We start from the raw sequence: 12,192 nt of genomic DNA, 5'->3' as shown, positions 1-12,192 counted from the left end.
AGGCAAAATATAGGAATGGGGCCCTATACATTTGAATACATTTTCCTAGATCAAACTTGAGGTTATTTTTTTTGTTGTGATGCTTGCTGCTGCACAATGGTAGTATATATAATGTTTTGATGTAAAGTTTGCCTTAATTTCTGCTGATCTGATGAGCATTATGTCATTTAGTACAGCCACTGTCTTGTTCAGAGGAGGTTGTTTGCATGTCTGTGGGACTAATGTATGGTACCTTTTACCTCCATGAAGTTTGGCCTGCTGCCACATGGCTTTTCAGGTGTAGTCTGAAGTCCATTGTTCAAATGTAGCCATACTGATCTGTCAAGAGATTAGATTGTGCTTTGAACTGCCGCATTGTTTGTTTCATTGAAACCGCAATAATAGAAGAGTCTATAAACTGCTCTCAGGGATTATTACAAATGCATTGTCATATAGCAATTTGGTCTTCACAGTCCATGAAACTCATGAATAACTATATTAATATCACCTATATTGTTGCCTGTTCAGGCATAATATTGTATTAACAATGCAGGCTTTTACATATGGATCTGGCTAATCTTATTAGAAAGACAAAGCATCAGCCCTCCTATTTTACTACTTGTAATGGATATACCGCCACAGGCTCCTCATTAATGCCTGTTTGGATAACTTGCTGTGTTTTTTATGTATCTGCTAACTATCTTTATGTTGATGTCTTCATCTGCATTAAAAACTCTGGCACAATGAATGAGTTTCTGCTATTCCTTTTTCTTTGTCTTCTCATTTGGGTCCTGTTCTTAGGAGCTGAATGAGTTCTTTGTGTCGCTTTTGTCTTACCGCCTCTGAGTGGGCTTTCTGCTTTGGCTTTTAATAGTGAAGTGATGAATCAAATTGCCACATGGTTTATATATTCATGTGTGTAATGTTTTTTTTCTCCTCAGGCAAATTAGGAGGATGTCAGACTCTGCATCCAGGCAGACTCTCAACGCTTGTGTTTTCTCAATAGAGACAATATCACTTTTGGCCTCTGAATGTGAGAGTGGTGTTTTTCCCAGCAGAGCTGGTCACTAGCATGCTGCTTGGGGTCCTGATGATCTGGTATTCCCACCAGACTTTAGAACTAGATTAACCAGCAAAACTTGTTCAGTGAGCTACACCAGAAAGACCATCTTTGACCAGCTTCATCAGAATGATGGCTAGAATGACAGAATGGTGAATGGATGGATGAATGGATTGGTGGATGAATAGATGGATATATGGTAGATAGATGTATGGGTGAATGGATTGATATCTGGTTTCACCAGAATATCTATACTGATAGTCCAGCTTCATCAGTTAGACTTTATGGTTTCCACCAACTATATTGGCACCAAACCTGAACTAACCAGCATTAACCAGGCAGAAATTCATGCTAGCTAGTTTGAACTGGTCCTTACATCAAATTTGTCATCTTGAATCTTGCAAGTTTTCTGAAGGTTGTGACAGTCAATCAGAACCATAAAATTATCTCCAATTTCCCAATGAAGGTACAATTATGAACATGCATTGCCTTTCTTCTGGTGTGTTTGCAGGTGTTCAAACAAATGGGAGTTCCTCAGATACGGAATCCCGATCTCCCGCCTCCACATCAGATTCCTGAGAGCTATCACACTAAAATAGCTCTGATCGGCTGCGGCCCCGCCAGCATCAGCTGCGCCTCTTTCCTGGCCCGCTTGGGGTACGACGACATCACAATTTTCGAGAAGAAGAGGTTCATTGGAGGACTGAGGTCTGTAATTACTCTAACCCATGGTTCTTACTCAGAAGTCTCATCCTGTATCTAAGATGGTCCACTAAAGGGCATTGTTGATCTGGCCAGCCACAGTCAATATGGGGCACATTGTAGAAGGTCAGAATAATTAATGAATGGTCTCTGTAATTGGGAATATTCATCTCTCAAATGCTGAGCTGGGATGAGGTTATCAGTTACGTGCTGTTGTATCTCCACCGATGTTTAGTTTAACCAGCATGTCAATTGCATACAGGGGGCCTTGAATATCCAATGCAGCTCAAATCTGGTACTAGAAACAAGACTCTGGGGCTGTGTTCTCATTTAGACCGGCACAATTGAAGACTAAATAACCTATAACATAAGAAAGAATTCCAGAGATGGAACAATCCTTAGCACAGGGTGGAATTTTTCTGTTTCCTTCCCTTAACTTCTCATCTCTAAGGGACTCCTTCTTACTCCCCTTCCTTTTCTTCTCATTTCATTTTCCCTCTCTTGATTTTCAGCTCTTCCGAGATCCCGCAATTCCGCTTGCCGTACGATGTGGTTCAGTTTGAGGTGGATTTGATGAAAGACCTGGGAGTGAAGGTAATGAAAGCCATCACACCTCCCTATCCTACCCCTCCTTCATGCCCCTGTGCACTCCCACCTGCCTCTTTAAAAGCTGGGAGGGGCGAGAGGTCTCAGGGAGGATCAGTGGTCCAAATGTCAGCCGCATTAATTAAGAACAATTAAAAGTTGCATTAGAGGTGGCAGACAGCGGCAGCCGAGCACCTCGGGGCTGCACACTGCCTGTCTGTTTGTTTCCTGAATGCTTCAGCTACGGGAAAGGGCAATCAATAGTCGTCATCCGGCACACCTGCTCAGGATTCATTTTACACAGGAAATGCTTTTTTCCGCAGTTCGTGAAGAGCTGAGGATGATTGGGAGGGGGGGTGAGATGACAGATTTGCATGTTCCCTCAGTACCTATAAACAGACTCAGGGAGAGTGGGAGTGGATGTAAGGCTCTGGAGGAGGACAGACACTTTTCCAACGTCTTTTCCGCTGACACAAAAAGTACTCAGATACGCCCTCCTGTGAAGCAGACACGGTTTTACAGGCCTTCAACTGAGCTTCGTTTTTTTCTTTTTCATCCTTCTTTGCTTCCTTCCTAACTTGTCCTTTCCTTTCGTCTTTCCTTTCATCTTTTCTTTGCGACTGGCTTCTTGACTTTTTTCACATTTTTTTCTCATATGCACAAAAAAGAGTTGAAGATGCCAACATGAAAGCTCGAACAGACATGTTTGCTTCTTTCCTTCCTTCCTTCCGTCCATCCATCAGTCTGTCCATCCTTCCTTCTTTCCTTTCGTTCTTCCGTCCAAACTTCTCACCATCCATCCTTCTTTCTTTTCCATTCTTCCTTCCTTCCTTCCTTCCTTCCATTCTTCTCAAACAAGGCTTCTTTCATTCCTTCCTTCCTCTCTGCTGTCCTTTTTTTCTTTTCTTTTCTTTTCTTTTTCTTTATTTTCATTTTCTTTTCTTTTACTTCCTTTCCTTCACTTTCCTTGCTTTCTTTTAGAGAGGCTTTTCCTATGTTTTTCCACTGACATAAGAAGGATTCAGAGACGCCCTCCTGAGACCTCTAACAGACATGATTTTACAAACCTTCAAATGAACTTCTTTCTTTCATTCTTTCTTTCTTGTTTGTTTTCTTGCTTCTTTCTTCATTGTTTTTTTTTCGGCAGACAGAGACTTTTCCAACCGTTTTTTCCACTGCCACAAGATGAATTCAGAGATGCCCTCCTGCAATCTCAAACAGACCCCGTTTTACATGCCTTCAGATGAGCTTCTGGTCTTTCATGGAGAATTTCTGTGGTCTTGCTTCTATTGATATGGCTTGTTTGAACTCTATTTCAGATTGTCTGTGACCGAGAACTCGGCCAAGATGGAATGACGCTTCTCTCGCTGAAAGAAGAGGGATACAAAGCTGTGTTCTTTGGAATCGGTCAGTTTATATGCATCTTCACACATTGTCTTGTTGTCTATTATGTGGACAGACAAGCATGTACACTGAAAAGATGGAGAAAGCCTCTTTTTCACTGAATCACTGGCAGCTTCCTGGCTCCCTGTCTGTGTTAATGGCTATGGATGATCCACTTGACAATTTCTCCCCCCAGTAACCCCATTCACATCTCATTTTCCGCCCGACTCCTTGAGCTGCCGCTGTTTTTTTGTCGTGCTAACCTAACAGTGCATGGTCGGCCTGCCCACTGCTTCTCAGTGGAGGACACCCTGGTTTCTCATCAGATCCCTCTGCCCTGTTCTCTTCCAGCTGAGCCATTCACTGCCATTACATGTTGACCCTCAATGCTCCTCAGCATCTTCTAGTGTCAGGACTGAATCCTGCTCGAACAATAGGAACAACTCTTCTCTTCTCTTCTCTTCTCTTCTCTTCTCTTCTCTTCTCTTCCCTTCCCTTCTCTTCTCTTATTTGTTTATTGGCTTCTTTTTCTTTCTTTCTTTCTTTCTTTCCTTCCCTTGTTTAATTTCTTCCTGCTATATTTCCTTTCCTTTTTGACTTCCCTTACTTCCTTCATTTCATCCTTTTCTTCTTCCCTTTGCTTTATTTCCTTCTTTCTCTCCCTTTCCTTCTCCTCCTTTCATTTTCTTCATCCTTATTTTCCTTCCTTCTGTCCTTCATTCCTACTTTTTTCTTTCATTTGTTTTGTCCATCCTAATGTTTCTTTCTTCCTTACATTCCTTACCTCTTCTTTTTCCTCATTTCATTCATTTGGTTCCCTTTCGTTTGTGTCTTCCTTTCTTATTTTTCTTTCTTCTTTCTGTTTCTAACTCTCTGTTTTCCTTTCTCTCTCATTGTGTTTACTGACTGTTATCAGTATCAGAAGATGATATAAGACGTGACCTTTTGCTATTAGAATCAAATAATAATTATCATATTGGCACTAGCAGTGAGGAGCTTTGCTTTTTATTTTCAGACTGTGTGGCTGTGTGCAATCTCATCGTTATTATTTTTTCTTTCCTTTTTTTCCCCAAAGCCAAGGAACAAATAAATGTATTCTTGAAGATGATATCTTCTGGCTATATAAGTTCTAGAATCCCATGTTGCTTATTAAAATTAATCAAAGAGGCTCTACTTTACATTGTAAAGCATTTCTAATTATGGCTCCTAACCTAAGAAACTTATATCTGCTGAACTAAAATAATCTTATTACTAGAATAGCATAAATTTATATAGAAATAAATTAAACTGTGGCCCCCGCATTGATCTTAGGAATTCAAACATTGCCTAAAGCTGTCCATGTGACTGCCTTATTGTACCGACACAATGAGAAAAAGAATTAGTATAATTCATTGTTTCGAAATGCTGGTCTCTTAATACTGGCATCCTAATTATTAGTCTTTTACGTAGAGCATTTTTGGATTTCTCTACAAAGGGATGTAAAGAAATTTCGACTGTGGGAGAAAGCGCTGAGTGTTTGCAATTAATTTCTCACGAGTCCTTTACGGTCTTTTTAAATGTCATCCACTCACATGATTGACATGCAAATTTCTCCCTGGCAATATGCAAAAATATGCAAAGTGGAAGCCAGGTTGAGGAAGTTAGATAAGAGCATTGTTTCTAGGCTATAGGCTCAGGAGTCAATGGCTTTAAAGAGTCAATTAACACCTTAACTGCCATAGAGTGATGGGGTCTGTGATCTCTCTCTCTCTCTTATTTTCCAGATGTCTTTTTGATTTCATTGTCACCTTTATGACAACAAGAATGAAACACTATACAGTAAGTCCATTAATGATATAATGTACCCATAATGCCCTAAAAGCAGTGGAATATTAGTACCAACCACAAAATATTACTCAGAGTTGGTATATATGTTATTAAAAGGCGTAGCGATCAATAAATGCAATGACATGATTAAAAGATGTACGCTCAGCACTGAGATGAGATGTTTCTGGAGAATACTTGAAGTTTTTAAAAGCTCCACAATCAATAGTTGCTACGAGTTGGCGGCAGTGATCGTTGGATGCTAGTCAATATGAGGTTATAATATTATACTGTAAAAATGACCCATCATTTGTTTATGCTTCTGAAATACCACCCAAAATGTCAAGAATCAGTCTCTTTTTAAATCCATTACACATTCTGACACTGAATATGTGCCGCTACAAAAATGGAAACATATTTTTTTCAGAATGTTCCGTTGTCACTGGCAGCAATGTTAATTAACACCTATATAGAGGGAATTTATAATCTGTGAGGTTATGTAACATCTTTATGTACTAAACTTTAGTATGGCGAGCATCAATATAATTATAGCTCAAACTTAAGAGTTAGTTTTTTGTGCTACGGATATATAAATACCTTAAAATGGGTACTATTACATTTATAAGTTATTGAATTTACGATTTATGGCTGGTGGACGATTGGACAGATGAATTAATCCCACAGATTTATGTTGAAGAAGGTACCTGAGTCATATCTATAGACCACAATACCCTAACATTGTAGCAGCAAGCATGTTTTCTTCATAAAATGTAAAAATCTAGTTTAACTCTTCACCCTTTTTTTTTTCTTCACCTTTATGCAATTCATAAGGGTCAAAGAGGTCAGGGACGGCAGAGAAAGGGCCTCCTGCCAGTGTCGCCCCCTCCTCTCAAAAGATGCCCATAGATTAGCCCAGATTAACGAGAGGGGTTCTGCTCTCCGGGTGATGTATTATTTTTTGATTTTGCATGGTGAAAGGGCCTCGGCTGCGAGAGTACCGCACAGAAGCTCATCCAGGGATCGTTGCTGAAGAAAATGTGATGCAGCAGGAGACAAATGGAGACACATTACTTACAAAGAGCGCTGTCTCAAACCCTGGAGCTTTTGTTAAAACCCAGTTTGTCACGCCATACCACAAAGTTTCCCGTTCTTTCTGAACTTCCTTTTGTATTTTGTGTGATGATCAGGTGATTGAGGTGACAGGTGTTAAGTTGATATGCTTCCAGAACAGTCTTGCAAAAATGTAACATTACACACATTATTTGTAACAAATTAACACTAAACATAAACTGTATTGTAAAGCCATGATGTTGATGTTTATGGAGAAATATACAAATATTGATTCGTACCAACTACACCACTGGTTATTTTTATGTATTCATCATTTTTGGCTCACTAAACTCCTGTTTTAATTAGGCTACACATGAGTACACAAACGCATAGATTAAGGACAGCATTTTCAAACCCCTCAAACACATAAAAGCAGCTTTTTATAATTATTGACTGACATTCATACTAACGAGACTCAAGTACCTGCTCAGAGATATGAGGCACATGTCTGCAATTTTGGAAGTCTATGTACAATTTTGAAAGTCCGTGTTTTTTATGTTGTTTATTAGACATGACACCTTGACAGCTTTAGTTGGTGGAAATGCCAGAATATCATCAGGATATCATTAAATTCATTTAGAAGCTTTCAACATTATGTGTTCGACATCCCCTAATGAGAATCACTGGTGATTTGCACCAAGTCTAATGTGTGACAGTACACCTTCAGCATGGGCATATTTAATGTGTAGTTTGTGTATATATAGTATATATGTATATACAAATATATAAATGTATAATATTGAAATTTAAATATACAGTAAACTTTATTAATATCCGAATTTTATTCAAAAACTCTAAAATTGTATTAAAGACTCTTAAATCTGATTGAATTGGCAATATTTGAATATAAGTGTAGGTAATTTAAATTTACATGTTAATTTACATGCTGTATATGTATATATAATGGCAGGCAAAAGTTTGGCATAATTATGGTTTTTAATGTTTTTGAAAGAAGCCTCTTATACTCACCAAGGCTGCATTTATTTGATAAAAAAATATAGTAATATCGTGAAAAGTTTTTACAATGTAAGATAACTCAATTTTATATATTTTAAAATGCATTATATTCCTGTGATGGCAAAGCTGAATTTTCAGCATCCATTACTCCAGTCTTCATTGTGATCCTTCAGTAATCATTGTAATATTTGATTTGGTGCTCAAGAAGTTATATAAATGCATGCATATATATATATATATATATATATACATATATACATACATATACACATACATACATACATACATACATACATACATACATGTGTGTGTGTGTGTGTGTCTGTGTGTGTATGTGTGTATGTATGTATATATGTATATATGTATATATGTATATATATATGAATGAACTGGTGAGCCAAAACATTATAATCATCTCTGGGAAATGAACAATCAGTTCATGTAATCAGTGTTTTGGTGCAGGAGAAATGGACAGGAATATAAATCTGAGTGACTGAATGACAAGGGTCAAATTGTTGTGTTCAGACAACTGTGTCAGAGCATCTCAGAAATAGCGAGGCTTGTGGGATGCTCCTGGTCAGCATTTGTGAGAACCTACCAAGAGTGGTCCGAGGAGGGACAAACCACAAATTGGTGACAGTGTGTATGGCTTCCAAGGCTCATCAGTGGTAGAAGGTCTGTGGCGACAGTTTTAATGATGGACCTGTGTAAATGCAGACTGCTCTGAGTGCCCATAAATGACCCCTGTCCACAGCCGAAAATCCCTAGTATGGATACACGAGGTCTGATGAGACCTGTTGTCTTTTACATCATGTTTACTTGGGGAAGTGATGGCACCAGGATACACTGTGGGATGATGACAAACTGGTTGAGGGGCTGTGATGTTCAGGGTAATGTTTTGCAGGGAAACCCTCTTTCCAGCCATTCATGTGGATGTTATATAGACACATGCCTACCTACCTAAACCTCACTGCAGACCCTGATGGCAGAGGCCTCTTTTTAGTAGGATATTGCGGCCTGCTACACTGCACACATTGTTCATGAATGGTTTGAGGAAGGTGCTGTCCTGATCTCCATCTGTGGGATGTGCTGGACCAACCAGTCCAATCCATAGCGGCTCAACCTTGCAACTGGATGGCATGAAGGGTCTTCTGCTAATGTCTTGGTGCCAGATACCACAAGACAGTTTAAGGGCATTTGTTAATAGTTAATAGTGAGAATTGGTCACTAAACTAAAGTGTTACCATTTATTTTAAATATACGGAAGAGGATTAGGGCCAAGCAATAATAAAAATAAAAAAAACATCCATGCGAGATTAAACTCATTAAACGGGTCATATGATGTTGCTAAAAAGAACATTATTTTGTGTTGCATTAACACTACTGCTGTTCCTGAAACCACGCTTTCTTTCTTTGCGTGCACATTTGGGCGGTGTTATGCAAATCTTCCCACATTGTGATGTAGACATGTGGGGGCGTGTTAGAATGAGTGGCTGACTCTTAACTTTTATAAAAAATATCTCTTTGGATTTGAGACTTTAGTCTTTGCAACTTTACAGATCTTCTTTATGCACCAAGAGCTTGTAACACTCCAAAGAGAAAGGAAAAATTGAAATCGCATCATATGACCCCTTTAAATAAAATAAAAAATGTCTAAATAAAATGATGATAATTAAATAATTACATTTCGAGAATAAAGTCATTGTGTTTTGAGAAAAACTCATAAAATTACGAGAAAAAAAGTCATTGTGTTTCGAGAAAAAACTTGTTAAATTTCGAGAAAAAAAGTAAAAATAAAATGCTGAGAATAAACACACTCGTATCATGTTCATCTGATCTCATCGGACGGTGTTAATCAGCGTCTGCTGTGGCGCAGGGCGTAGAGAGTGATGCTCGTGGATGAAGTGTATGCGGCCTACCAGAGTTCGAAATTCGTCTTTTGCCGAACTCGCTCTTCTTATTTTTTTCATCACATATCACATCGGAAAAGTAGAAATCAATTGCCTAACGAGTGTTTAATAGTGATGTATTAATTGGGTAGGTTTAGGTTTAGGTAGGCTTTAGGGAGGGCTTTGTTGTACCAATAAGGCAGCGTCTATTTAATCATTTTAATAAAGAAAATCATTTACTAATATTTATTATTGCATCCTGTTAATGTAGGCTACAACAATACTGAGGTGCAAATAATATCTGTCACAATTTATTAGTATAAATAGCATCTAAATACTATTTACACTTATTGCAAAGATCTGCTACTTTTACATAGCGTAAATAGAATCGCTCATCGCTAAAAATGCTGCTGTTGTCACTTAGTGTAAATTTAATATATCACTATTTTCACATAGTGTAAATAGTATCTACTTTCACTTGGTGTAAATAGCATCCGATGTAATATGTAATGAAAAAAGGAAAAAGAGAGTTCGGCAAAAGGCAGATTCGAACTCTGGTCGACAGCATCAAATGCTTCCTCCACGAGTATCGCTATCTACAACCTGCACCACTGCAGACACTGATTAACACTGTCCAACGAGATAAAATATGACACGAGTGAGTTTATTCTAAGCTTTAATTTCGACTTTATTCTCATAATTTAATGAGTTTATTCTCAACATTTAATTTCGACTTTTTTTTCTCAAAATTTAATTCGTTTTTTATCGAAACAATGACTTTTTTTCTCACAATTTAATGAGTTTATTCTCAACATTTTATTTCGACTTCTAGAAATTTAACGAGTTTTTTCTCGAAACACAATTACTTTTTTTCTCGTAATTGTATGAGTTTTTCTCGAAACACGACTTTATTCACGAAATGTAATGATTTAATTCTCAACATTTTATTTCGACATTTTTCTTGAAATTTAACGAGTTTAATCTCACATTATAATGACTTTAATCTCGAGATGGTTAAATTTTTTTATTATTACTTGGCCCTAATCCTCTTCTGTATAAATATGATCTGTCTATTTATAGTAAAATAAAATGTTAATTTAATATGGCATTTTGTAGTAAAAATAAAAATAAATATATATTTTTATTTTTTAACTAATTATTTGATTTTTTAATAAGACATTTATTTCTTTTATTGAACATAGCTGTTTTTGTCAAATTGCAGTGATTTTGCCACAGTTAAGGGACTCTTTGCACTAAGGTGCTTTTGATTGCGTTTTAAAAACACTTCTTAACTGTGGTAAAATCAGAAACACAGCCTCTTGTTGCTTTTTCAGTGATATACAGCAACTGGAGGGTACTTTAAAAACTTGAATGCTGCCAGTTGCCGTCACATAAAGCTTTTCATATAAACCTGTTGTAAAACTAAATCCGGCTGAAATATAGAAGACAGCCAGAAGGCTGCTCTGTCAAACAGAATCAGCTATGCGAACACGGCTCGAAGGAAGACAGGCTGGTTATTGGTGAGCTAGCGTTTATTCGTAGGCCACACGCTGGCTTGTTTGGTGAAGGTTAACTTTAAAAACGTGGTAATTGCAGTGTTATTGACGACTTCTGGAGAGGTGGGCGTCTAATTATTGTATGATTTAATGACCAGTTTCATTAATAATAAGTTAAACTTTTTAAATCATGCTGTGTGCTTTCACCTCTCTGCCCTTGGCTTTTTAAGCCAGACAGAGCGGATGAATCCGAGAACGGTGGGTGGAGAGGTCCTGTCGGATACCTGGATGATACACCACAGGAGGCTGTTAAAATCTTAGCAACTCTATTTTCTGCTTTTTGTATTTTCACATGAGGGTGTAAAAAGGATGCGTTTACTAAAGGCTTGTTTGAATTAAGCAAACAAAGGTGTTGATGCATGTTGTAATGCATTTCCTTGCAATCACTTTGACTGTATGTAGCTGATTGTTTCTGACAGCAACACCCCAGTCTTCCATCTCTCAATCACTTAGTGCCTCATTACCACTGTCTTATGCTTTCCTTCTCAGTCACAGTGGATCTCGTGAACTTCTCACGTTACAGTTCTCGCAAATGCTCTGATCTCTGCCAAAGAGTTTTATCTTATTAAGACGCCACCGTGCCTTGAACAAGGTGCAGCATTCACTGCATTTAAACCGCAACAAAATCATGCTTGCGTGTCCAGATTTAGATGTACAGAAGATTGAGAGATTTTCAGAACTCACTTTGTCCGGGCTTCTTTAGAATGGATGATAATTATGGGTTTTGAGGCATCAGAGGCCTGACGCTGATGTCTAAACATCGCTCCCACTGAAACCACCAAGATTACATTATGTGTGATTATGTGTAATGATGTTAATAACACTAAACATTCGGAAAGTGATGCAACAGACATTAGAGGCAGGAAGAAGTCAACATAGGGAGGAAATAGAAATTGGAATGCGTATCTGCGGATGTGAGATTTCATCTACCTTATTACCTCAGATGCCTATCCATGTGATTTGTTATACACATGGTATATATATAAGTGGAAGTTATGTAATCTAAAATTATGTAGATTACACACTCATATATATATAGCATTTTAGTAAATGAAATATTTGTATATATGTATGTATTGTTAGAACAGAATTTAAATAAATTAGATATATGTATATGTGTATATATATATATATATACTGTATATATATATATATATATATATATATA

At 37.6% G+C, this 12,192-nt stretch overlaps 1 protein-coding gene across 1 annotated transcript in view; it reads left to right on the top strand.

Moving 5' to 3' along the window:
- Nucleotides 1–12,192, top strand: part of LOC107712781 (dihydropyrimidine dehydrogenase [NADP(+)]-like) — a 184,713-nt gene that overhangs the window by 59,573 nt on the left and 112,948 nt on the right. Inside the window, exons 7-9 of the mRNA XM_016518117.1 lie at nt 1,551–1,747; nt 2,254–2,335; nt 3,646–3,733. Of these exons, the coding sequence (XP_016373603.1) occupies nt 1,551–1,747; nt 2,254–2,335; nt 3,646–3,733 (367 nt within the window). The remainder of the gene's footprint in view (nt 1–1,550; nt 1,748–2,253; nt 2,336–3,645; nt 3,734–12,192) is intronic.

The sequence above is a fragment of the Sinocyclocheilus rhinocerous genome, unplaced genomic scaffold (genome assembly GCF_001515625.1).
Source record: "Sinocyclocheilus rhinocerous isolate Xijiao unplaced genomic scaffold, SAMN03320098_v1.1 scaffold1740, whole genome shotgun sequence".
NCBI classification, from domain to species: domain Eukaryota; kingdom Metazoa; phylum Chordata; class Actinopteri; order Cypriniformes; family Cyprinidae; genus Sinocyclocheilus; species Sinocyclocheilus rhinocerous.
The sequence above is the reverse complement of the archived record's forward strand: the minus strand, read 5'-3'. Positions and strand labels throughout refer to the sequence as shown.